The sequence below is a fragment of the Mus musculus genome, chromosome 12 (assembly GCF_000001635.26).
Source record: "Mus musculus strain C57BL/6J chromosome 12, GRCm38.p6 C57BL/6J".
Lineage (NCBI taxonomy): Eukaryota > Metazoa > Chordata > Mammalia > Rodentia > Muridae > Mus > Mus musculus.
The window spans coordinates 100,125,240-100,151,834 of record NC_000078.6 but is presented as its reverse complement, the minus strand read 5'-3'; the positions used below and the strand labels follow the sequence as shown (position 1 = coordinate 100,151,834).

General features: G+C 48.4%; 1 protein-coding gene across 10 annotated transcripts in view; it reads left to right on the top strand.

Annotated features, from left to right (window-relative positions):
- Positions 1-26,385, top strand: part of Nrde2 (nrde-2 necessary for RNA interference, domain containing) — a 34,965-nt gene extending 8,580 nt beyond the window's left edge. For 2 of the 10 annotated variants that reach the window (XM_030246666.1, XM_030246668.1), the window contains 12 exons: positions 501-624; positions 1,785-2,018; positions 5,807-5,965; positions 7,646-8,096; positions 9,537-9,942; positions 11,697-11,830; positions 14,057-14,177; positions 17,303-17,478; positions 19,298-19,684; positions 20,552-21,477; positions 22,402-22,540; positions 25,563-26,383. In XM_030246666.1, coding sequence (XP_030102526.1) covers positions 501-624; positions 1,785-2,018; positions 5,807-5,965; positions 7,646-8,096; positions 9,537-9,942; positions 11,697-11,830; positions 14,057-14,177; positions 17,303-17,478; positions 19,298-19,684; positions 20,552-21,477; positions 22,402-22,540; positions 25,563-25,934 — 3,629 coding nt within the window. In that variant the 3' untranslated portion in view covers positions 25,935-26,383. Of the gene's footprint in view, positions 1-500; positions 625-1,784; positions 2,019-5,806; positions 5,966-7,645; positions 8,097-9,536; positions 9,943-11,696; positions 11,831-14,056; positions 14,178-17,302; positions 17,479-19,297; positions 19,685-20,551; positions 21,478-22,190; positions 22,541-25,562 lie in introns of all 10 variants that reach the window. The other 8 variants (NR_165260.1, NR_165261.1, NM_183155.3 and 5 more) reach the window with 8 other exon arrangements.
- The last annotated feature ends 210 nt before the right edge of the window (positions 26,386-26,595 follow it).

Here is a 26,595-nt window from a genome sequence, read left to right as displayed (position 1 = left end):
TAGTGTAGAGAGCATGGAGTGTCTCTTGAGTGGTACCCATCCCTTCAGATGGCAAGCAGTGGACACAGGATCTTGTCAGGTGTGAAGCTGGCCTAGAACTCTCCGAGTAGCCCAGGGTGGACTTGATCTCGTGGTCCTGTCGCTGTCTCCAGTGTGTCTTCCTGTGGGAAGAGAACTGATTTTCTAAGACCAGATGCATTGAGATGTTCCGGCATGCATGAAATTTTGTCTTTCAGACCACTTTCACCACGTGGCTTTTATTCAAGCCACAGCCTGATATTGCAAGAAGATTTCAATCTTAAATATTTTAGAATGTGCTAAAGCATCATGCCCTGTGAAATAAAAATTTCATGGATTCCACTTGGTTTCTGCGGACTGCACAAGATACTGGCTGATAAGGGCTGTGAATGCAGATGCCAGTTGATAACATGGGTGGTTTCCTGGGCTAGAAGGCCTGTGGTACTAACGTTGTCTTTTGATTTTCTCTCTTGCATGTGCAGAGTTAGATTGGCTGAGCAACCCAAGCTTTCGTGTTGGAAATCTAACTTCTCTGAGCCGACAAACTGAAGAGGTCACAGCCCTTGCTTCTGAAGGGTCACCACCGCCAAGGTACTCTTTTATCAGGTGGGTTTAGTCTTGTGCTGCGTTCATAGCTTAGCTTTAGTGATGCTCCCTAAAAGCCCTGGGTGGGGAAGAGCTGAGTAGAGTTCGTTTTGCTCCCAGTGGACCAGGCAATCTGTGACCATCTTCCTAACTCCTATGGATCCTGCCTTTTGTATAGCAAAAGTCCATGACATAGTTAATGCTTATAATTAGGCCATGAGGGAAATTGCATCATTGTGACTCTCTGGTGACTTCATTGACCTCATTAGTGACCTTTAGAATATTGTTAATTTGGGTATTTCTTTAGTTTCATTTTCAACAAGGATAAAAATAGCTGATATAAGATAACAGAGGCTGAATCTCCTAGGCTCATTGGGGAGCCGGATGACACACATCTTCTGTGGCTGTGAAAGAAGTTTTGTAGACCATTGAACTGAGAAATGTACGTTCGTAAATATAGACTAGCTGGGCTCATTAACATGGGGAAAGCCTCCTATTCCACATACACAGGAAGCCTCTGGAAACGATAGCTGACGACCAGGAGGGAGTTCATGATTGGCTCCCCTTCTCTGAGGAAGAAGAGCTGCTGTCACCTTTACAAAGAAGGGCCATGACCACAGTAAAGCCTTTCTTCCCTTAGCATGTTCACTGGGTTAATAGCAATCCTCTCGTAATGTTGCCACACAGTTTGATAGAGCAACTGGTAGATCGCTTCCATTACGACTGTGTACATAGGGAGAAAAGGGTTTAGAGCGGCAGTTCTCAACCTGTGGGCCACAGCCCCCTGGGGGATCAAATGGCCCTTTCACAGGGCTTGCCTAAAACCGTCGGAAAACACAGATATGTATGTTATGATTTATAACAGTAGGAGAAGTGACAGTCATGAAGTAGCAACAGTGTTATGGTTGGGGTCACCGCAGCGTGTGGAACTGCTCTAACGGTCACAGCGTGGGGAAGAGTGACAAGCACTGGCTTAGAGAGTGTTAGGAGAGTTTCCTCACCTGCTTTGACTTGGCTGCAGTCCTGAGGTCTCTAAGGTGAGTTTTATCCAGGAAGGTACCATGTAGCATACGGGCTAGGAGTGGGCAGGTGCCGGCATTCGTGCTTCTTGCTCATTATTTGTCAGTGTGATTTTATTTTCCTGCTTCTCTTTTAAACAATAGTGTTGGTTTTTCCAACAGGAGTCCTCTGAAGTCAGAGCTCTCAGGTGAGAGCAACACTAGCGAGAAGCTCGCACAGACAAGCAGGAAGAAGAAGAAGGAGAAAAAGAAGAGACGGAAGCATCAGCACCACAGGAAAACCAAGAGGAGGCACGAGCAGTTGAGCAGCAGCGGCTCTGAGTCAGACACAGAGGCTGGGAAGGACAGGGCTTCCCGGAGCATCAGGGACGACCAGAAGGAAGCCGAGAAACCCTGGTGCGTCGTGCTCTCAGATACAGGGATACAGGGCTCTTTTACACTCGATGGTTCTTTCTTGAGTGTTCTTAACAATCAGCTAGACATCTGGATGTTCGTTTAGCCAGTTGATCAAAAGAGAGGCCTGCTGTGTAGCAGAGAGCAGCCTTGAACTCCTTCCTGATCTCTGTCTCCATCTCTCATGTGCTAGGATTGTTGGTGTGCGCCACCACACCTGGCCTGATTCTGGGAGACGGCACATGTGCTGTGTATTGCTCTGTGTGTCCATGCAGTGGGAGCAGCAGGTTCCACACTTAGAGAGGAGCAGAAGATCTCCCTCCCTCGCCTCGGTGTGTGCAGTCACTCCACTGGACACACATATCCTGCTTTCTTTTTGGTTATAGCTGCCTCTGCCTCTGCCTCCCAAATGCTGGGATTAAAGGTGTGCACCACCACTGCCTGGCTATTTTTTTTTCCTTAATGGCACACAAGCACGTAGTGCCATTGAGACCTTTGTATCTCCCTGAGGATTGTGCACTTTCATTATGTGCTTGGGAGCTCTGCGGATGTCAGAGAGCACTCTGTAGTTGAGGGCCTGGAACCTGGCCCTGTTTCCATCAGAGGCCAACACTGCAGTCTTCCAAGATACTCGGTAATGTTGGTGACCAAGGGCTCAGGAGAGCAGATTTGTTCAACAGTATGTAGCTTAGGGGCCATGGCTGTCACCCATGCTTGCTGTTGGAGGGGGAATGAAAGCATCTAGCAAAAATGTTCAGAACTGAGTTTAGGAGGCAGGGATCATGGCTGCCTTGATGACTGACTGTTGTGTTCCTGGCCCTCATCCCTTGAGGTAGGGTCTGGTACCAGGCATCTTCACTGCTTCAATGGTTGAATATAGTCTCTTTTATGTATGCCTGTATGTGTGTGTATGTGTGAGTGTGAGTGAGTGTATGTGTATGAGTATGTGTGAGTGTGTGAATGTGTATGAGTGTGTATGTGTGAGTGTGTGTGAGTGTGTGTATGTGAGTGTGTGTATGTGAGTGTGTGTGAGTGTGTAGGACAGAGGTTTGTATTAGGTGTTGTTCTTTAGACACCATCCATCTTTTTGTTGGCTGATTTTTTGTTTTTTGTTTTTTTTTAAAGATTTATTTACTTATTATATGTAAGTACACTGTAGCTGTCTTCAGACATTCCAGAAGAGGGCGTCAGATCTCATTATGGATGGTTGTGAGCCACCATGTGGTTGCTGGGATTTGAACTCAGGACCTTCGGAAGAGCAGTCGGTGCTCTTAGCCACTGAGCCATCTAGCCAGATGTAGTACTCCTTGTACTTGCTTTTGAAGATTTATTTATTTTACCTTTATGTGTATAAGTGTTTTGCCTGTATTTGTGTATGTGCATCACACGCATGTCTGGTGACTGTGGAGGCCAGAAGAGGTCATTGGATCCCCTGGAACTGGAGTAATAGACATTTGTGATGTTGAGAACCAAACCCAGGTCCTCTGCAAGAATAGCCAGTGCTCTTAACCCGTGAACCCCTGATCTCCAGCCCCCGCTTCTTTTTAACAGTCTTTAAAACTTTAATGCCTTTAAAATGAGCTACTGTGTTGTAGCTTTGGAAACTTTTATTTCTCTCTCCTTTCCTGGAGCTGGTAGAAAGTAAGTTAAAGCTGCCTTGTCTCTTTATGTGGGATCTGAAGTTAGGCTTCATGCTTTCCAAGCAAGCAAAAGCATTGCACTCACTGTGCGGTATCTACCTGTTTCTCAGAGAGCTTTTTTAGGTCATTGTATTGGATAATTTCTTTTTTTTTTTTTAAAGATGAAATCAATTGGTCTAGTGTTTCTCTTCTGTTTTCTTGATAACTTCTTTCGTCTGACTCTGGGAAAGCTGAGCTGGAAGAAGTGTTTGTTGTCACACAGCAAAGACTAAGATCTTAGTGAGTTGTGAAAGAGTCTTTCCGTGATGTCAGGAAAGTGGGTTCATGGAGGGTAGCATAGCAGGTGAGTCTTCACTTGAGGGCATTGAGGGACAAATCCCTAGAGGTGTTAGGCACTAATTGACCTTTGTTTCCTGGGTGAGCTCTTCAGCTGCTCAGGAGGAGGCAGCACCTTGTGTGCACTGAGAACACATCCTCTTTCCGAGTTCACTTCCCACCAGGGAGAGGTGGGTGCCTATGTGCTCCCCAGAGGCTCTCTGCGGCCGCCCTGCCGGTCGCTCTTTGGGGTTGCGGCTCCTTCCTTTGTGGACGCTTTTTGCTCATTTCCGGCACGCTTGCCCTCCTTCCCTTGCTCCATAGGGGTTGGTAGAGAAATCACAGCTGTCCTGCAGGCACTTGTACTTTTCTCAATATGTTTCAACCCAAGGCTTGCCATTCAACAATTATTTAGTGAGTAGCTATTTTGTGTCCCTGAAATACCATTCTCTTATGTTCCCTGCCAAGAGGGATCTAGAAGTCTCCAGAATCTTTAACTGTATCTGGGCAGAGCTACAAAACAAAGTCTGTAACTTTGTGAACTCATTTCTTCAGAGGGGGAAAAAAGCTGTTAGAGGCCAGAAAACCTTCCTTTGGTCTCTTCAGTCCAGGGAGGCGTTTCATCCATTTGTGTCTGGGCTGAACCTCTGCCAGTCCGTAGATGGGTTCCTAGAGACAAGTCAGGCTCCTGCAGGAAACTCTCATGCTTCTGCCCTTCTGTAGGAGGCACACATGTCCATATAACCCAGGTGAAGACTCTGAGACCATGCCAGAGTGACATTAGATACAGCAAGTCAGAGTCATGGCCTTTCTTTTCTTGGAAGTACTCACTTGTAATAAAACTGTACTATAAGATTTTACTGTAAGTCATATGAGGTAAGGGCAGTGCACTTTAATGTAAAGGCTTATTGCCTTTGGCCATGTGGTCATGCCCCTAGAGTGTCGTAGAGCAGGAACGGTTTTCTAAACAACCTTGTTTTGGAAATTTGTTTGCAGTTGTGGTTGTAGTCTTTGGAAGTGAATGGCCTCCACAGGCTCATATTTGAGTACTTGGTCTCCAGGTGGTGAGGCTGTTTGAGAAGGGTCAGAAGGAGTGGCTGTGTGGGAGGAGTGAGCCACTGGGGGTGTGCTTTGAGTTTCAGAAGCCCATGCCAGGCCCAGATAGCTCTTTCTCTGGCTCATGGTGGTTGTCTTGAGATGTGATGTCTCAGCTACTGCCCCAATGCCATGCTCCCTGCTGTGATGGTCATGAACTCTAACTCTCTGGAACTGTACGCCAGCCCCCAGTAAACTCTTCCTTCTATAAGTTGCCTTGGTCATGGTATCTCTTTACAATAATAAAGCAACTAAGAATTAGTTATAAGGCATTTAGACATTTTTATATGTTTGCTTGTTTATTTCTCAGGGTTTATTTCATAGGACCACTAAACTGAATCTCCTTCTCTTTTTGCATTTTTCTTTGTTTTAAAGTAGCATTTTACTAAGTTGCCCTGGGCTTATGCTCTTCCTGTCTTAGCCTCCTGAGTAGCCAGGACTGTGTAGGCTGTCCTGGCTGAAATGTAAGGATTCAAAAGGAGTGACTGTATCCTTCAGGGCACTCACTAGGATGGGTTTTTTTCCTTGGTAAAGTGTTATTTTGTGGTTGCAGGTTTTGCTTCATTTTCAAGCCCTTCCCATAGTGAAAGCCCTCTTCCCATCATTGCTTGTGTGGTTCTGTGTACCTGGGTGTGTTTGATGCCGTGGGTGGTTTGATAGATAGAGCTTATGTACTTCTGAGGATGCCAAATGTTTCCGAAGAAGTTTTAAAGTTCCTCTCCCCTTTCCTTTGTCTGATAGTCAGGGAAGCAATGCGGCTGCTGCTGTTGCTGCTGCTGCTGGACATCGGTCCATTTGGCTGGAAGATATTCACGATCTGACCGACGTCTTCAGGACTGATAAGAAGCCAGATCCTGCCAACTGGGAGTATAAATCTCTGTATCGTGGGGATATAGCAAGGTAGCCATTGTAGTCCCTGGCTTGGTTTCTTTCTTTCTTCCCTTCTTCCCCACCCTCCCCCTCCTCCTCCTCCCCCTCCTCCTCTTCTCTATTAGAAGTAGCATCTCCTTTGAACTCTCAGCACTGTCTGTCTGTCTCTCTCATGGATTCTGTTGGATTTTCCCCGCTGTTGAGTTGTATAGGCACATGGCTCTTCTATATTCTAAAATGAACACTTTAGCTGGAAGGTCAGTTAGGGTTCATTTCATCACGGGCACACAGCATGGTGCCTGACCGAGTGGGTGTCCAATAAATGTTTGTTCGCGAATGAATCTAAAAATACCTTATAGTAATTAGCTGCCGTAGGGTATCCAGGAACTGTGTGGTCTGATGTCCCTGCCATTTGAAAAGAGGCGAGAGCATTTTTATTTATTCAGCCCCACACATATGCCACCTAACAAATGACATTTGGTGGTAATGCCTTTGTCACATCATTTCTAGCAGGCACCAGCAGAGAATCATAAAAGTAGGGGGTGACATTTGCCTCAGTAATGAATTAGAACTCTTCTCTGTAATCTATCAAAAACATTTGAAAAAAGTGTGCGGGGTGGTGCATTCCTTTAATTCCTGCTACTTGTGAGGCAGAGGCGTGATTGTCAGCCTGAGGGGAGCCTCGGCAACTTGGAGAGTCACCTGTCTCAAAGCAACAGCAGCAGCGAAACAAAATTTGAGTGTTTACTGACTCCCTGTAGACAGTTAGGACTTTGTAGGGAACTCGGGACATAAAGGACAAAGCTATGACCCCTGCTCTCACTTCCCAGGTCTTGAAGATCAAAGCTATTAACCATGCAGTTTAGCTCTGAGACCTTGGAAGTCAGTTTTCTTTTTTGTTTGTTTGCCGTCTGTTTTGAGCTCCCTCTATACCGCAGGCTGGCTTCGCGCTCACTGCGCAGCCATGAGCTGGTGGCTCTTCTGAAACAGTTACTCTCTGTCGGAATGAGAGTTCTTACACTCGTGTGCTCCTACAGCATTCTCCCACTGACAACATCCTTCACGCTGAGTCCTTACCCACCCGCCATCAGCCCATCAGAGGCTTTGATACATTTCAGAATGAGCCTCAGATAATACACTGTACATTGCCTCCTGAATTAGTTTCTTAGGGTCTTTCCCTTGGTTTAAAATTTACATGCACATTGACAAATACCTACACCTGTGTAACCGTGACCCCTGTGACACCCGTATGTTCCTCCATGGTCCCTCGGGTCCCAATGGCATTTGTTGCTCTCAGGATTCCCATCCTGTGAGTCTTGTCTCCCCTGAGTGTTGTAAGTGGGATTCCAGCATGCCTGGCCTTTTCACTCAGTGTAGTGTTTCTGACAGTCAGCATGTGGCATTTGTCAGAAATGTTGTCTCCTGTATTCGTCCATTTTATGGCCTTGCCGCTGTTTGTTGTGCATTCTCTGTTGATGGCCACCTGGATCCTTTCCAGCCTTTGGCTGCTGAGGCTATGTGAGCACAGGCTTTGTGTAGACACGTGCTTTATTTTCTCTGGGGTGAATAGCTTGGAATAGAGTTGCCAGGTCACAGGGTCTGTCTATGTTTAGATTTTTACATATAAGGTGAATGTGGAAAAAGAGGTCTTAGGATGTCCAGTTGTACATGAGGAACAAATATCTTGTCTCAATGTCTTTTTCTAACTAGGTACAAGAGGAAGGGAGACTCCTGCCTGGGTATCAATCCTAAGAAACAGTGTATATCTTGGGAAGGGGCTTCTGCAGCAAAGAAGCACTCACACAGGCACCTGGAGCGCTATTTTACCAAGAAGAATGTGGGGTTAATGAGAACAGAGGGCATTGCTGTGTGCAGTAACCCCGAGCCTGCCTCCTCCGAGCCCGTCACATTCATCCCAGTGAAGGACTCTGCTGAGGCAGCTACTCCTGTTACATCATGGCTGAATCCTCTGGGGATTTATGATCAGTCTACCACACAGTGGTTACAAGGACAGGGTCCAGCAGAGCAAGAGTCAAAGCAGCCGGACTCGCAACAGGACAGGGAGAATGCTGCTCTCAAGGCCAGAGTGGAAGAGTTTAACAGAAGGGTTCGGGAGAATCCTTGGGACACGCAACTATGGATGGCGTTTGTGGCTTTCCAGGTAAGTGTCACTGTCCTGGACCTCTTACTTTGAAATGACATTTCTGATTCGGAGCTGACTCATTTATTCTATAGCACTTTTTTGTCTGTCCATCCATCCATCCAACCATCCATCTATGCATTCATCCTTTTGTTAGTACTGGGAAGTGAACCCAGGATCTCGAATATACTTGCATATATCAGTGTCTGCTACTGATCCCCGCCCGCCCACGAGCTCTTCTTTGCTTTATTTTGAGCCAAGATCTAAGATTCACAGACTGGCCTTGAACTTGCCATCCTCCTATAGTTGGGATCCTCCAATGTAGTTGGGATCATAGGTATGCACCACTGTACTTGGTCCTGTCCTGTAGCACTTTTTGGGCCTAGCTTCTTGTTCATTGTAGCCTTTGACCCGAGCTTGCTCAAAGTCCAGGTGAGGAAGCCCAACCATCCGAGGAAAAAACGCAGCACAGAGCAGGAATGCTGTGTTATCTGGGAATAGAGTGAGACTTGAATAGAATGTTTGTTTTTCAGTAGGGTTTGGGTGTGGCAGTGTGGTTGGAGGGGTGGGTGATGAGTGGTAGGAGTGGGTGGCTGTAGGGTTGGTGCTGGTATGGAACTCAGGGCCTCAAAGATTACACAAACATCTATCCCTGATTTGGATCTCAGCCCAGGAGTGCAGTGAGAGAGGAGATGCATTGACAATGAAGACAAGGCAGCTCTGGGGTGCAGAGTCCACAGGCTGAGGGTCACGGCGGCTCAGGGCGTGCGCTCCTGCCCCGCATGCACAGCTGCCAATACGCTGTGGACTAGTGATTGATGTATAAATTCATGTTGAACGGCACAGAGGCCGAAGAAATTGCTCAGGGGGTAAGAGCACTTGCTACACAATCATGAGGACCAGAGTTCAGATCTAAGTTCCAATGTCACAAGAGACATTGTCACAAGAGACCGTATATACCTGAGATTCTAATCTCTGAGGTGGGTGTGGGTGTGGGTGTGGGTGTCTGCAGACAAAAGAGGATTGCTGGAGAGATCCTGCCTCAGGAATGAGGCAGAAGCCTGGTAGAGGAGCCTCTTCTGGTCAATACATACATACATACAGACAGACAGACAGACAGACAGACACAGTCATATGTACCTACACACAGCATAGGAACACACATAGCCACATAACCAAATAAATAGTAATAAGTAAGTCTTAAAAACCCAGGATGACAAGTCCAGACAGTTTTGATTGGAGAAATAAAGAGAATACAGAAAGTGTTGCAGGCACTAAAGGAACGGTGCTGTGTGTTTATTAAATGGAATTGTCTTAAGTAAGCGGTTTATCAACAACGTCTTACTAGTGGCTTTTGTTGAAAGCTGGAAACCCACTGCAAGTCATGCAGGCGGAGCACTGTCTAACTGAGGAGCACACGTGTGTAGTTTACATTAGTAAACTGTTGTTCTTGTTGTTGAGGACGAGGTCATGAGGAGTCCTGGCATCTATGCCCTTGGGGAAGGAGAACAGGAGAAGCACAGGAAGTCCCTGAAGCTCCTCCTGGAGAAGAAGCTGGCTGTGCTGGAGCGGGCCATCGAGAGCAACCCAGGCAGCGTGGAGCTGAAGCTTGCCAAGCTGCAGCTGTGCTCAGAGTTCTGGGAGCCCAGTGCGCTGGCCAAGGAGTGGCAGAAGCTCCTCTTCCTGCACCCCAACAACACAAGCCTGTGGCAGCGCTATCTCTCCTTTTGCCAGAGCCAGTTTGGTACCTTTTCTGTGTCCAAACTCCACAGTCTGTATGGCAAGTGCTTGAGTACCTTGTCTGCTGTTAAAGATGGCAGCATGCTATCCCACCCTGTGTTGCCGGGCACCGAGGAGGCCATGTTTGGTAAGAAGAAAAACAGAAGTGGCTGTGTGGGAGGGTTTTGTTTTTGTTTGGCTTTAGGCTTATTTTAGAAAGGTCTAAATTGTCAGAGCAGGGGGGGGGGGGGTTTATTTCGAGTGTTACCACTCTGTCTAATTTTAACAGATTCCCATCCAGCTTGCAGGGTGGGTGGGCAGCTCGTTAGAACTAGCAGAGTTAGAAAAAGATGACTGGCCATCTTTTCTACTTATTCACCAAATAAACACATCTCAGTCTTAATTGCTTTGGCTGCCAGCGGTCTTAGCTGATGAGACCCAGTTACAGGGTCTCTGGCAGTGCGGTACGTGAGATGGTATACTTACTACATACATGCAAGTGACGGGAATTAAGTGTTAATGTTTTTGGTGTGTCCTCAATGATTGTAGAAAAAAATCTTGGCAGTCATGAGCTACAGCAGGCATCTCATGTTGTGGATGGAGGATGTCACTCTTCAGCTTGGGTTCTGGATCTATCCTTTATTGTGACAGTGTACAGATACTGATCTGTAACAGTGTGCACATTTCTGAACCTGTTTGAGTCTGTTGTTTCCTTACAGGACAGTAGGCTAGCACTTGCTTTACAAGACCATTGTGAACGGGAAGGGAGCTAGGGGCTGATGGATCTGTACGTGGCAAGCATTCACTTCATGGAAACCCCTGGAATTAAGAGTTAGTTATCCTAACATCTGGAGACACAGGTGCATCGCTGTAGAAATAATAAGAATTTCCCTCACTGGCACAGAGCCTTGTATTGGGGGATGGAAGGTACAGTTCCATGCATATGTGATGCCCTAACATGGTGTTAATCCCTAACACCAAGATTAAAGCAGTGACATGGAGTTTTCTTTTGAAATTAGATATTATTCGTGATATGCTTACACAGCTTCATGCTGTTTAGGAAATGGGACTCTACCACCATTCAGATGTTCAGAGTGTGCAGTTCAAATGTTCAGGACCGTGCTCTGCTCACTCTTGGTTGAATATAGGGTGAACGAATGGAGAACAATGCCATCTAGTGAGAACTGAGTTCAGCTCTGCCTTCTGACAAAAATGGTGCCGTCCCTTCCTACCACTTTAATTGTGAGAGTAAGCTTTGAGTATTGGATAGCTCTCATTCAGGCATACCTTTTGCCTTATTTTAGATACTGTATATGGTTTTATTGTTTGTGTAGTTTCATACAAGAATAGAAAAAATACCTTGATTATAGTACTGTTATGAGTCCTTTTATTCATTTATTAAAAAAAAATTAAGCTGGCCATAGTGGTATATTCCGTTAATCCCAGCACTAGGAAGGCAGAGGCAGGAGGATGTCTGAGTTTGGGGCCAGCATAATCTATGGAGTGAGTTTCAGGACATCAGGGCTACACCAAGAAACCCTGTCTCAAAATATATATAATAAGGTTTTAGGTTTACTTTTATTGATGTGTGTGTATATGTGTCTCTGTGTATGTGCACATGTGTGTGGGTCTCTGCAGAAGTCAGCAGAGGGTGCTAGATCCCCTTGTGGTGTAGCTATTGATGATTTCAAGTCATCTAACATGGGTGCTTGGAATGAACTCAGGTCCTCTGGAAGAGCAGCAAGTGCTCTTACCTGTTGAGGCATCTCTCCAGCCTGTTGGTGCTTTTAAATCAGGACCCTGGGAACATCACAGTGACTTCTAGGTGTTTGGTTGCTTGTTGAGAGCTCACGTTTTCTCCTTTTGTGGTATCAACAAAAACCCTTTCGCTCCTGTTTGCAGGGCTCTTTCTTCAGCAGTGCCACTTTCTACGGCAGGCTGGCCACTCAGAGAAGGTCATCTCTTTGTTCCAGGCCATGGTTGACTTCACCTTCTTCAAGCCTGACAGTGTGAAAGAGCTGCCTACTAAAGTACAGGTATGGCACACTCTATGTCTCAGAAGTATTCCAGTGACCAGGGAAGATTCCCTTCATGATGGCAGTGGGGTGTGCTGGGTAGAGAAAGGGGACCTCTGCTCCCACATACAAAGTACACTGATAGGCTTGCTTACCACAAATGCAGCCTGTCTCCATAGTCGTGATGCCATTTTGACCGACGTGTCACTCTGTCTTTCTTGGCTGGGTTGTGTTGCTACCTCTCCATTGCCTACAATTGCTGCTTGATCTTATACGTGGACATTTTGGCAGCAGTCCTCACCAAGAAGGGGCTCATCTTTAAGGTGACAAGACATTTCCAGTCTCTGCCATTTGGTGACATGACACAGCATAAGAGCCACATGGCTGTAAAATAGCCACTTCTCTCTGTCCACTGAAAAAGCTTGGCTCTCTGCTTTGTGAAAGGGTCTGGGGGAAGGTAGCGAGAACATCTGAGCTCATGGTGAGCCCAAAGGAGAATCTTTGGGAACTTAAGGTCTCATGTGAACTGGCAGTGAAGACATTTTTATTATGATGCTACCTTTAGACAAAGTGGGATTAAAGAATTCAACCTGATAATACTGGCACAGCTAATTTTTAGTTAGCTTTTATAGAGAGCAATTTTAAAATGTGCTGTGATGTTTTAAGTCTACACTATGCTTCAGGAGTAACTTGGGAACTGTGGTGAGGGTCTGAATTCTTCTCTCACCCCTCTGCTGAGGCTCTTGATCAGTGGTGTGAACAGTGTGGTGGGCACAGCACTGCGCCTGATGGTGACGTTTCAAGGATTCCTGCTCTGCTCTGTTAGAGCCCCAAGCCATGGTATGGAGATGTTAAATCCCAGCTGCACAGCTCCCTAAGCGTCTGCAAGCCAGCATACAGAGAACTACCTGTCTAGCTGAGAGATACCTTCACCATAAACATGGGACAAAACAGGCAGAGGCTGCTACAAGGGTCTGTTTCAGGTTATAAACACATATCACACTCTTAAAAAGTCAGCCTTTGCTTGAGTGTAGTTTTTGTTTATTTTTGGCAGTACTGGGGTTTGAACCCAGGCCTTTTACACTTGGTAGGCATTGAGTTATTTGTTTAATTTAATTAATTTATTTATTTATCTATTTATTTTGTTTTTTTTTTGAGTCAGGGTTTGTGTAGCTCTGGCTGTCCTGGAACTCACTCTGTAGACCAGGCTGGCCTCGAACTCAGAAATCCACCTGCCTCTGCCTCCCGAGTGCTGGGATTAAAGGAGTGCTGGGATTAACCACCACCCGGCTATTTGTTTATTTTCAAGTCACTGTTTCAGAAGCCCATCTGTAGTCTTCCATCCCATTTCCCGCAGGTGACTGGCCCTCATATGCTCTCTGAGGCTATCTCGCCTGGCCCTGTGACTCTTGGAGGGATTCTTCCCCTCAGGACACGCCCTGCAACTGTCAGCCTGTGGTGTGCTCCCCAGAAACCTGCTCGCCCTCCAAAGGTTCCTTTAGAGTATCATTAGAGAAGATGGCTCCTGGAAATCCTGTTGCTAGTCGATAATCAGATCATAAGTCAGTCCCTGCCCAGTGCTATGTCTGCTCTGTTCCTGGGTATGACTGCCTGCCTGCAAGCTGCTTCCGTACACTGCTGCTCTCAAGTCCAGGCGACACCAGGGCCTGGCCTCCAGATGCACTTTGTGTGGCTTTGTCCCACAGCTACCCTCCTTCCACTCAGCTGTGCCAAAGGCATCTATTGAGTTCCTGCTGTGTGCTGAGCTAGATCTTAACATTAAGCAGTTACTTAAGATGCGATTGTCCCTCCAAGAGCTCAGTCTGTCCTGCTGAAAATTTGAATTCCCGTTCTCTCCAATGTCCTGAAAACAACATGACTTCAGGGGTCAGGTGGTGGGTCAGGCGGCATGAGTGGGGCTGGCAGTGGTTAGACCGCACCGGCAGGGTGAGGACTGGGAAGTGCTTTCCTACCCAGCTGCAGGCTCTTGTCACCAAATCTTGAGCAGCCTTTCTATATGCTGATCTAAGGAGTCACCATGTCCAGCTCACACTTTAGAGCTGTACACCAAGGCAGGGGTGGAGTGAGGGGGCCCATTTGGAGGCTGCCTGCCGAAATAACTCCTCTGTTTGCCATGTGTGCCTTTGAACATTGGTTGTATGGTATTTCAGGGATCCTGTGGTCCAGAGACGCACTTGGGAGCTTTGTTGTGGTTGGCCTAATTTCTGTCCTTTAAACCTGATCCAGGTGGAATTCTTTGAGCCCTTCTGGGACAGCGGAGAACCACGCGTTGGGGAGAAGGGAGCCCGAGGCTGGCGGGCGTGGATGCACCAACAGGAGCGAGGTGGCTGGGTGCTCATCACCCCAGGTAAGTGCTTCAGAGGGCAGGGGCGTGCCTTCTCTTCTGGGGCTGGGTTTTCCCACTTCAGGATTGTTTCTCATGCTTAGTGAGGCAGCTTAGGAGTGCTGCAAGAGTCAGAGGGTCAGGATTTAATCAGGCGCTGGACCGCCAAGCTCTGAGCTCCAACTCCCAGCATGCAGCATTCCAAGCACCTGAGGGTCTGAGGCCTCCAGAGGAAGAAGGGCTTTTCCTTCCTTCTTCCCTTCCCTTCCCTTCCTTCTCCCCTCCCCTCCCCTCCCCTCCCCTCCCCTCCCCTCCTCTTTCTTTCTTTCTTTCTTTCTTTCTTTCTTTCTTTCTTTCTTTCTTTCTTTCTTTCTTTCTTTCTTTCTAAGGGTTCACAGACTTTATTGGTTCAATAATAAACAGCAAAGAAAACGTTAACCATCACTCCGGGAGCGTCAGTGTAGACGTGAAAGCCACTCTTGGAGAGAAGGGCTTTTCCAAGTTGCTTCTCAAGTGGCTGGAGTGTCGCTAGTTCCTACTTCCCATCCTTCTGGGCGTAGATTTAAGGTAGTCTTTGGTCAATGTTCACACTAACAAATTTTGACAAATTTCTTGCCTCTTAAGGAACAAAGAGGCAACTAGCTTCACAGTTGTCATTCCAAAGTGCTTTCTAGGTTTATACCCGTAACAGAGCCAGCCAGTAGGAAAACAGGCAGACTTCTGGCTCCCAGTCTTTTAGCCACAGTTCCAGGAGCAAAAAGAGGGCAGGCCCCAGTGGAAAAGGTGCTTGGTCAGACGCCAGCCAGAGCTGGGCAAGACAGCATGCAGTGGGAACCTCGCTTTCCACTTAAATTGTTAGCACTTTGCTTTTTAGTTTCGAAGTACTTGTAGATGTGTATGTACCTGGAAAACAGGTATAGAGAGTGATAGTGCGTCCTGTCCAGAGTGGACTCAGATTTCACCAGTCTTTGTTCCTGTGTGTGTCTGTGTGTACATATGTGCATGTACATGTGTGTGTACACGTGTGTGTGTGTGTGTTTGTGTACGAGTGTGCATATATGGATGTGTCTGTGTGTGTACCAGACAGTTTCATCAGTTTTGGTGCTGCCGTGGACACGGGTGGGCCATGACTGAGCCCACTTTGTCTTCTCCCTCACAGTGATGACAGATCGATTTCATCACAGCAAGGCTTTGGGGGGTTTGTTTGTTTGTTTGTTTGCGTTGGGTTTTTTTGCCACTGTTTTTAGCCACAACCATCCTTCCTTTTTCATAGTTACTGAACACAGGGATCAGTTTTGCTATATAATATTATAAATGGAATCATCGTTTGTGTGTGCATGTGATAGATGCGTGTGTGTGTGTAGGTATGAATAGGTGGTGCATGTGTGAACATGTGTGGGAGCCTCTGTTGCTTCCCACCTTGTTTTAGAGACAAAGTTTGCCACGGGATTTAGAGCATCTCACTTTGTCTAGACTCACTGGCCGGCAAGCCCCAGGATCTGCCAAGCCTCTTCCTCCTCTCCTCCCCGACCCCATTGACGGTGTTACAGGTGTACACTGCCATACCTGGGTGCTGGTGATACGCACTCAGCAAGCACTTTACCCTCTGAGCTGTCTCCCCAGCTGCTGCACAACTTAAAAAATAGTTGCAAAATAAAATATAAAATTCACCGTGGTAACTACAAAGAATGCATTTCAGTGATGTGCCTGTACACAGTGCACAGCCGTTGCTGGCGGCCATCTCTGGACCTTTGCATTTTCCAGCTGAACTAGTCTCGGTTACCATCATCCCTGCCTCCGAGTCCTCTCCTCCCCTGGCAACTACAGTTCTACAGCATGTATCAGTTGATGACTTTAGGAACCTCCCGGAAGAGGAGCCACATACTTGTCCCTGTGTAGCTGGCTTCTTCCACTTCCCGAGGTGTCGTCGGGAGGCACTTGTGTTGTAGCATGTTCCAGAATCTCCTTTCATTTCGAGTTTGTGTAGTATTTCCCTGCATGGGGACCCTCGGATGCACCTCGGATGCATGGGCTGCTGCATCTTGGGCAGTTGTGAGCTGTGACCCTCAGTGTGCCATGACCGAGTCCACTTTGAGCCCTTTAAGGTGCACATTTAGAGGTAGGGCTGCCCCAGTCATGCCCTATCATTCTTTGAGCTGCCATCTTGTCCTTTACAGCTGCTGACACCATTTTATGTTGTTGCTGCCCAGTCCACCTCCTCCACCTCCTCAGCATCCCTTGTCTGCTCTGTGATGTTTAGGGTGACTTTACTCGTTTAGCTCAAGTCTCTGAGCTTATTGTTGCTTGTGCCAGGGGTTTGTTCATTTTATGCTGAGCATCAGTGTATGGTCTAGATAAGCCACAGTCTGTAATCACCCCTCTGACATCAAGGCTGCTTTGTTTCTGGCTGTGGTGAGCAGAGCTGCCCTGAGTGTGGATGCACAGGCTTTGTTGTTTGCTTGTGTGTGTGCACGTGTGCATGTGTGTGCATGTGTGTCTGTGCGTGTGTGCATTTCAGCCTTCACCTTTCTGCAGTGGTAGGTGCCAGCTAGTGTTATAAGAAACCACCAAACTCGTTCTGGGTGTGGTCGCTGAATTTTTTTCTATGCCCTGAAAATACTTGGCTTTGCAGGCAACTGAGATTTCTTTCTTCTTTACTATTACATGTTCAGACTTGGAACCCAGTGAAATAAATGGTTGGATACCCTAAATTAATAGTTTTTAAATCAAACTGTAATGATAAGTCATAATTATAAGGCCCCTGTCTAAAAATCAGATGTGTTAGCCAGTGTGGTTATAAAATTCCATTTATTAAAAAATGATGTTCAAAATAATTACCTCTAGCTGTCTATTCTTAAAGTGCATTAAAATGAAATGAAATTAAGAATTCAGTGAGTCACATGTAGGTGGTGGCAACTTTAGCGCAGATAGTGTTTTTATCATTTCAGGAAGTTCTTTTGGGCAGTGATGATCTAGAAATCTATTCCCTTTGTCTGCTTCTTTTTCTCTGGGACTCTCCTTGAGCCAGGGAGCAGCCTGGGCGATCTGTCTCTGTGTCACGTGCCCACATGGTGCTGGCACAGAAGGTGACAGTAGTGGTGATGGATTTATTTTCTGCTCCAGTGAACCGGTGTCTCATTATTATCTAGATGAGGATGACGAGGAGCCCGAAGAGGAGGACCAGGAGATAAAAGACAAGACCCTGCCCCGGTGGCAGATCTGGCTTGCTGTTGAGCGTTCTCGAGACCAGAGGCACTGGCGTCCCTGGCGCCCTGATAAGACCAAGAAGCAAACGGAGGAAGACTGTGAGGACCCTGAGAGACAGGCATGTACCCTGCCCTCCCCACTGTGTGTGCGTGTGCGTATGTTCATGATACCCAGAAGAGAGCATCAAGTATCCTCCCCTCCTCTCTTATTCTCCACCTACTCCTCTGAGGCAGGATCTCTCCCTGAACCCAGGGCTCTTGAATTTTAGGCTAGGCTGGAAGCCAGCAAGCCCCAGTGATCCTTATGTCTCTACCCTTCTTGGATCTGGGGTTAGAGGCATGTGCAAAGCTCCATCTTGTTAAGTAGATGCTGAGAGATCTAAACAATGGGTCTCAGGGTTTTGAACCCCTGAGCCGTCTCCAGCCCTGGCCAGGCGTGACGGATGGAGAAGGAGCTAGTATTGGTACATCACTCACCTCATTAACTGATTTGACACTGCTGCTCCGTTTAGTGTCTACTATCTCGAGGTTTTAAATAAGGGAAGATGTGCTGTTTTGTTTGTTTGCTTATTGTTGTATTGAGGCTGTGTAGTCCAAGCTGGCCTTGAGCTCATGATCCTTCTGTCTTTAGTCTCCTGAGTGCTGGGATTACAGGTGTGTGCCACTACACTGACTTAAGAATTTTGATGCCCGGAATTGATGCCGTTTTCTAAGATACCAGCTCCTTGTTTGGCTTGTGATGCCATGCGCGTGTAGCTAAAGAGATTCCCTCAGTGGATGAGGCTCTTGTGTGCTTCCCTGCAGGTGAGGTGCCTTACAGGGCGCGTTGCCTCTTGCTCGTTGCTTGCCACTTTTGCCTACGTGCTGTTCTGTGGCCTCTGCTCAGATAGTGAGAGCTGGTGGGTGCTGAAAGGATCTTGGAGCATGGAATCTGTACTGGCAGAGTTTGAGGTGCAAGGAGTGGCCAGACTGGAGTTTGAATGGAGAGTAGGGGTGGACCAGAAGCAACCTCCGATGAAACTTCAGCAGGCCCTTGTGAGCAGCAGAGAGGCTGGGAGGTCCCAGTCCTTCCCTGGATGAAGCTACTGAATGTCTTAAGGGAGGATCATTGCTTGGTGTTTAGGATGTTATAGTGTTCACAGTTGAGCTGATTTCTGGAGCAGACTGTCTGAGTAACTTCCTGTCACTTTGCATTTTCTCTAATTGAAGCCCAAGGGAGAAAAGCTTTCTGATTAATTAATGGTCCCGTGTGTTGAGTCCTGGGCAGCCCAGTGTGACTGTGCTTGAGCTTGTGTCCTCTGTGAGAGGCAAAGAAAGCCGTCAGCGTGACGGCACCTCGAGAGGACAGCGTCCGAGTCTGTGTGCTTTCAAGCAGCAGTGTGAAGTCGCATTTACAGAGATGCAATGCTCCTGTGAGCATTTACAGCCAGCACCGTGCTTTTAACTGCGCTTCACACAGTCCGTTGCTTCTGTTGTCTTCTTCTTAACCATGCTCCTGTTTACCTGTGTTTGAGCTGTTTCCATTTTCTGAAGCAGCTTTCTAGAAAGGAACTACGAACCCTAGCATCAAAAGTCTTTGTAGCTGTTCTCGTAGCTGTGCAGTTGTTTGCTTTCTAAAATGAACATGGGCCTAGGTCTTCTGTAAGTCCTGCAGGTTGCTTTGGAAGCTGTTGGCTTCAGCCTGTTGGTCCTTCCTCCTTCCCAGTGCTTCCTGGGGGTGTGTGAGTGCTAATGGCCCCTCCAGGCTCCAAGCCTGCTGTTCTCCAGCTGCCCACGTTGCCTTGGGAGGCCTTCTGAGTTTTAGTGTTGGGAGGAAACCTAGCTAAAACCTAGCTACTGTCTATTTGCAGCTTACTTTACGGGTGTTGAATTGGTACTGTGTGCTCAGACCTGTGAGAGCCCCTGTGTCTCAGTGGCTCCGTCTCGTCTTGCTTGCAGGTGCTGTTTGATGACATTGGGCAATCTTTGATCAGACTTTCCAGCCCAGACCTTCAGTTCCAGCTCATCCAGGCCTTTCTGCAGTTCCTGGGCGTGCCTTCCGGCTTCCTGCCCCCAGCCTCCTGCCTTTACCTGGCCATGGACGAGAGCAGCATCTTTGAGAGTGAACTTTATGATGAAAAGCCCCTGACTTACTTCAACCCTTCCTTTTCGGGCATTAGCTGTGTCGGCTCCATGGAACAGTTGGGTCGCCCTCGCTGGACCAAAGGTCACAACCGAGAGGGCGAGGAGTTTGTCCGCAATGTCTTCCACCTGGTGCTGCCTTTGCTCGCAGGCAAGCAGAAGTCCCAGCTCAGCCTCTCCTGGTTACGGTACGAGATTGCAAAGGTAACTGGAGCTGCCTCCTCCCTCACTGCACCTCAGTGTCTCCCCCAAATGCACCCGCGTGTCGTCCTCACAAAGCTCCCTCCTTCAGTTGACGCTGGTAGTCACTTCAGATGTGGAGGAACAGCAGACAGGGAGGAGACAGTTCCGTGCTCGGTGGCCAGAGCTGTCCTGTCTGTCGTCTGTGATTATCCGGGCACTTAGTGCCAAGAGGCAGCATCCGCTTAAGCTGGGTTAGAGGATCTAGGGCTTCTTAGGATAGCAAATAAGCTACTTACCCTCTCTATGCTCTGTAGCTGTCGGCTCAGGGCTCCCAGTCACTGCTCTGCCCTCTGCTGGCCAGGATTAGTACTGACTTCTCTTCGATAATGTGGCCTCAATGTCTCAATTTTTTTTTTTTTTTTAAATTTGTCCTTTGGTAATTTCATACACGAGTAGAATGTATTTAGATCATATGTTTAGTTTCCATGTCCCCATTTCATGTCTTCTCACAGCATACTGACAAATTTGAAAAGTGTTATTGACAAGCGATTGAGTTATCAGAAACGTGGAAAAGAGATGTGGGGTTAGGGTATGTGTCACCATGCCCCGCCCTCAGCGAGCTCTTGCCTTTGGACAAGAAAGTGTGGCCATCTCTTTGGAGGCAAGCGCTTGGAGAGGGTCAGGCCTGTGTGTTGGGGATTTGAGTAAACACCTGGTATGTTCACTATGGCCATGGTGAGCCCTGATTTCATTGCCAGCTCAGGGGTCCGGTGTTAGCCAGATTTGACAGAGGGCATGTGGGCACCACTGCCTTGCCGGTGCCGCCTCGGCCTGACAGACAAAGGGAGTGTTTGGGGGACCAGAGTTGTTCTTTTCTTTCTACTATAGGTCATTTGGTGTCTACACACTAAAAAGAAGCGATTGAAGTCTCAGGGAAAGAGCTGCAAAAAACTAGCCAAGAATCTCCTCAAGGAGCCAGAAAACCGCAACAACTTCTGCCTCTGGAAGCAGTATGCACACCTGGAGTGGTTGCTCGGTAACACAGAGGATGCCAGAAAAGTGTTCGACACAGCACTCAGCATGGCAGGCAGCAGCGAGCTGAAGGACCGTGAACTCTGCGAGCTCAGTCTGCTCTATGCCGAGCTGGAGATGGAACTGTCGCCGGACTCGAGAGGAGCCACCACAGGCCGAGCGGTCCACATATTAACACGGCTGACGGAGAGCAGTCCCTACGGGCCCTACACGGGGCAGGTCTCGTCCACCCAGGTGCTGAAAGCTCGGAAGGCTTACGAGCTCGCGCTGCAGGACTGCCTGGGCCAGAGCTGTGCCTCCAGCCCAGCTCCTGCAGAGGCCTTGGACTGCCTGGGTAGCTTGGTCCGATGCTTTATGCTCTTCCAGTATTTGACTGTGGGCATTGATGCTGCTGTGCAGATATACGGAAGGGTGTTTGCCAAGCTGAAGGGCTCTGCTCGCTTAGAAGACCCAGGGCCAGAGGACAGCACCAGCTCCCAGAGTTTGACCAATGTGCTCGAGGCTGTCAGCATGATGCACACAAGCCTGCTGCGATTCCACATGAACGTTTGTGTTTACCCTCTGGCTCCACTCCGAGAGACCCTCTCCGATGCTTTAAAGCTGTATCCGGGCAACCAGGTTCTTTGGAGGGCTTATGTACAGATTCAGAATAAGTCCCACAGTGCTAACAAGACCAGAAGGTTCTTTGACACAGTTACTAGGTCTGCCAAACATTTGGAGCCTTGGCTATTTGCAATCGAAGCTGAGAAGCTGAGGAAAAAGCTAGTGGAATCTGTTCAGAGGTAATTACTGGCAGTCTCCTGCATGGGCTTCACAGACCTTAAAGGGAGGGTTGCTGTGTTTGCAGCCCCTTGCCAGGTCTCAGGCGTGGCCCAGGCTCTGCCACACCTGGTGTGACTGCTTTAGCCACGACAGTGACGGAAGAGTGAATCAGACCTTAGGAAGTGGCTCCACCTGACTGGTTTCTGGTGTGTCTGAGGTGCTGTAATGAGAGCCTCGTGCTGTCAGGTGTAGACTGTAGAGGCTCTGATGCAGGTACCCGCTCTGCTGCTTGTCACCTGGGTGATTTGGGGCAAGCACGTCATTTCCCCTCCTGTCAAATGTATTTGCGGAAGAACTGACTTCCTGGGGTTTCCTGTCAGGTCCAGTGCAGCAGGTGCTGCCCAGCGGCTGCGAGCCTCCCTCTGTCAGCCTCCCTGAGAACGGCCTCCTGTTTCCCATGCCTCCTTTGACAGCTTGTTACAGCTGAGGGCTAGTGGTCATCTGGGGACCGTGTCAGCGTAGGAATCGTTGTTCCTTCTGGGCTGTTTGCTCTGCATCACATCAGTGAAATCCTGATAAACTGAGGGATACTTTATTTTGCTTGGTTTTTGTCTCTTTCAGTGATATTTATTCACTTGATCTGAGTCTTGTCCATTGTAAATTGAAAGACCTTTTCTTTCCCAAGGGAGGCCTTTCTTTCTGATTAATGGGGTTGTGTGTGGTTCCTGGGCAGGGTCAGCATAGCGAAGAAACACATTCTTGGCCAGTGTCCTTGCTTATGCCACACCTATACTGGCTGCCGGCATGCTCACCCCTGAGGGACAGAACACCTCTGAAAAGCGGATCCAGACGCCGCTGCGCTTCGCCATTGCTGAAGTATGTCTTCCCGCTGGGATGTCGGGCACAGAACCTGTCTTAGAATGACCTGAGTTCTTTCCTTGCAGGGTAGGAGGCAGAGAGGTCCATGCAACAATCCCCGAGACTGGCCTTACGCATCGCATCAGAGCTTTGTTTGAAAATGCGATTCGGAGCGACAAGGGCAACCAGTGTCCCCTACTGTGGAGGATGTATTTGAATTTTTTGGTAAGAAAAAAATTTTGGACTCTCTGGTTTTGCTTTGTTAAAGCCCCGTGTCTAAATTTATAAGTAGACAAAACTGCAGTTGTCTGTAGCCAGGCCTGGGAAGCAGGGCCTTATTCCCACCCCTCCCTGGGGGCGTGGGTTAATTTTTATGCGAACCCGACTGAGCGGTGTCTCCTCTTTCAGGATGTTTGGAAGAATGAAATGCAAGAGTGATTACTGGCTTTCTCTGCCTTGACCTTGTTAAACTAGTGACTTGGGAATGGCCCAGGAGCTTTTAGGTCAGAGAAGCTGACATCCTTGCTTTTCTCTTCACAAGAGCCTCCTGGTCTTGATTCAGCTTTGTTATCAAAAGATAAGGATCGGTCAAGAATGTGAAATTTTGAGTGGGACGTGTAGGTCATCCGTTCTAGCTTGCCAGGCCCTGGGGTCAGTCTCTAGCACCACTAGAGAGGAAGGCAGAGGAAGACAGTCTGGCCTGGTTCTTAGAAGCCATGTGGGTGCCTTCCCTGATCTCCACATCAGCCCCGTCTGTACTGAAGGCCTGAGGGACCCAGAGGACGTGTTCCCCAGTTCAGCTCTTGGTGCATGGGGCAAACAGGCACAGGCTTAGGTGCAGAGTGCTGAGTGCCTAGGTCTGGGCTGCGGCCTGCACAGTCATGTGTGTGGGGGTGTGTGTGTAGATGTGTGCACGTACATGTGGAGGCCAAAATGTCAACCTTGGGCACTGTTTCTTGGGTGTATTTCACTGTTTGTTTGTTTTGAAGTAGGGTCTTTCACATGGCTTAGAACTTAGCAGCAGGCTAGGCCGGCTTATCCGAAATCCCCAGGGCCTTGCCTGTCTCTGCCTCCCAGTGCTGTGCTAACTAACTCTGTGCTACCACGCTTGCTTTGTGGGTTTGTTTGTTTTTCACTTGTGTTCCGGGGAACTTGGTGCTTATATGACAAGCGTTTTACCAGCTGCACTGTGTCCCTAGCACTTAGAGGAATTCTTTCGAGCCGGAAGCCTAGGTTTATGGCTGAATTCCATGCAGAACAGAGGGTTGCATGGGGAGATGGTATTTATGGTGTGTCCTGATTTGACTGCCTGGCAGCCTGGTACAGCTAACAGGAAACTCTGGCTTTTGTCAATCTCTTTCCCCCGTGTCTCAACCTTTCTAAGCATAGAAAGGAGCCTTAGAGCAGAGTGGGATACTTGTCTGTTTATCAGCTTCCTGTCCCAAGTGTTTAGATGGACACAGGAAAAGGTCAGGTGACAGTGCTTTGACTGGGACTGCAGGGAGCTGGGTATGCGTGGGCTGGATACAAAAAACTGCTGTTGATTTGAAAAGAAAGGTCTGGGCCCTTAAGGAGTTTGTATCTTTGATGAGGTGGTGTTAAAACCAAGGATTAATTAGAGCAGTGACTTACCTGGCAGTTCCTGAGGCATCTGAGTGGGCTCCTAGCACTTTTGTTAATTAACTACAGTTGAGAGAGAGAGAGAGAGAGAGAGAGAGAGAGAGAGAGAGAAAGAGAGAGAGAGAGAGAGCTCCCTTGCTCCAGTGTGAGGTGTGGGCTGAAGTGTCAGAGGACAGGAAAGAGCTGCTGTGTGCGGCTGTCGGGGAGGGTGGCTTGCTTGAGTCCTCTGGATGGTGTGCAGGCATGCTGCGTGCTAGCATGCTTACTTTTTCCCTGCAGAAATGTTGGGCGTTAAGCCCCATCCTTGGTTGGCTAGAGAAGGAAAAGGAGTCAGACAAACAGCAGTTAGGTTTCCTCCTTAGGCTGACCTTTGTCGGGCGGCAGCCTCAGTGTGAGGGGACCTCCTAGCTGTTAACCGTGTGTGCACATCAGCACTTTGAGCCAAGCTGGTGGCGGTGTTGAGACAGTGGCAGCTTCCTCCAAGACTCTGGCTATAGCCGGGCGTGGTGGCACACGCCTTTAATCCCAGCACTCGGGAGGCAGAGGCAGGCGGATTTCTGAGTTCAAGGCCAGCCTGGTCTACAAAGTGAGTTCCAGGACAGCTAGGACTACACAGAGAAACCCTGTCTCAAACAAACAAACAAAAAACAAAAAAAAGAGAGAGACTCTGGCCGTGCACTTACACAGTATGGAAGGACATTTAAGTAGATAAGCCAGTCAGCCGTTACGGGACCAGATATGCACAGTGGAGGAAGTCCCACTACATAAAAGGGGGCTGTGGTATTTCTCGGTTGTCACTGTTAGACTTTCTTTACCTCCTTGTAATTGCTGTTGATCTGTTGGCCACTCAGATCTTAGGCCATTTTTAGAAAGGCCTTCATTTTCAGGGCTAGGAGAAAACTCACTACACACTGAGTACTGAGTGTTCTCCTTCCCTCTCTACACCTTCTTCCTCTCACCCATCCTCTGCCCGTCTTTTCCTCTCCTCCCCACTCCCCTCCTTCCCTCTTAAGCAGAGGCAGACGGAAGCATCTGAGCAGCATAGGAACATCACGCCATGGTGCAGCCTAGGCAGCAGCTGTGCACACTGATATCCGGCTGCCTCTAGACTCTGATGGCAAATTTTACTCTCAATAAGTAATGGGCAAATTTGCCTTTTGATTTTTACTTATTCATTGTCTTGAGACAGGTTGGTTTAGGATTTGTTATCCTCCTGCCTCAGCCTCCTCAGATGTTTGTCATGTAATGCCTCTCAGAGAAATGATGTAACTGGTACCCAGGGGATGCCAGTTTCTTAATTCTCTGAAGATAATGTTCTTAAAATAGAAGATGACTTTCCATGTGCCAGGTCCTCAGCCTCACCTCACGAACACCTCACCCCAAGCACTCTCACTGACACCCAGGTACAATAGTGTCATAAAGGGGACACAGGAAGTTAACAGCATCGTGTGATCTAACACGCTGAGCCAGAGTGTTGTCTGCCACTGGGAACCATCCCCCTGCTTGCCAAGATGGTGTCAGCGCACATGCAGGCTGGCTTCCGGTGTCTCAGGGCAAGCGTAGATAGTGGTGTAGTAGCCTTGGCTCCCCTGCCTCCATTGCTCACGCTACTCTCTTCTTAACTCAGGTTTCCTTAGGAAACAAAGAAAGAAGCAAAGGCGTGTTCTACAAGGCCCTCCAGAGCTGTCCTTGGGCAAAGGTAAGCTTTAAACGCAGTGCTTGTTGTCTTCAGCTTCCCAAGGACCTTCCTGCCAGCCTCTGCCTAGCAGTGTTAGGGTGTGTGGCTTGGCAGGGCAGTACCCTCTTCCAAAGCCTTTTCCTCGCCACCGTCCCCACAGCACCAGAGCTCCTTGTGACTGTCCCTGTAGCAGTCGATGGTGCTCCGTGGGTGAGCTGCTTCCCAGCATCCCTTGCAATGCCCAGATGCCCATGTCCTACCCAGACCCAGAGGGAAACCAAACGGTCATGGCAGTGCCTGCTGACCCTGCTGGCCAAATAAAGAGAGGGCTTCACTCTCTTTATGCCATTCACAGCTTTCCCCTGGGCATTGCAGAGCTGCCTGAGCTCGTCCCAGCAGGACCGAGAATTGATGGGACTCACTGGGACCCTACTCCATCGTGGGACTCTTTGATGCTTCCAGCCAGTGTTGGTCTCCTCTCTGCCCACAGGTGCTATACATGGACGCCATGGAGTATTTCCCAGACGAGCTGCAGGAGATCCTGGACGTGATGACCGAGAAGGAGCTCCGTGTGCGCCTGCCCCTTGAGGAGCTGGAGCTGCTGCTGGAGGATTAGTGTGCAGCCAGGCCTGGGCCAGCCTGCAGAGCCCAAAGCCGCAGCTGTGCAGGCTCCACTGTCCTGCTGGGGTTGGACGTATTGACTTACATATTATATATGTGATCTCTATGTACAAGTGGAGTCGTGCCAGTGATAAACCTTTTGTGGTTGACATGTGTGCAGCTTCTTATTTCCCCCGCTCAGCCCCTCCCACTGCATGTGTCCATGCTCCTGGAGTCACAGGTCTGGCCACTTGCATTTGAGATCCCCCTTTCCCTAGGCTGATAGATGTGCGTCGTTCTCCCATCCAGCCCAGAAGATGCTTACTCAGCACTGCCTGCCTTGGGTTATAGGTGTGGCAAGTTTCTAATCATTGCTGATGAC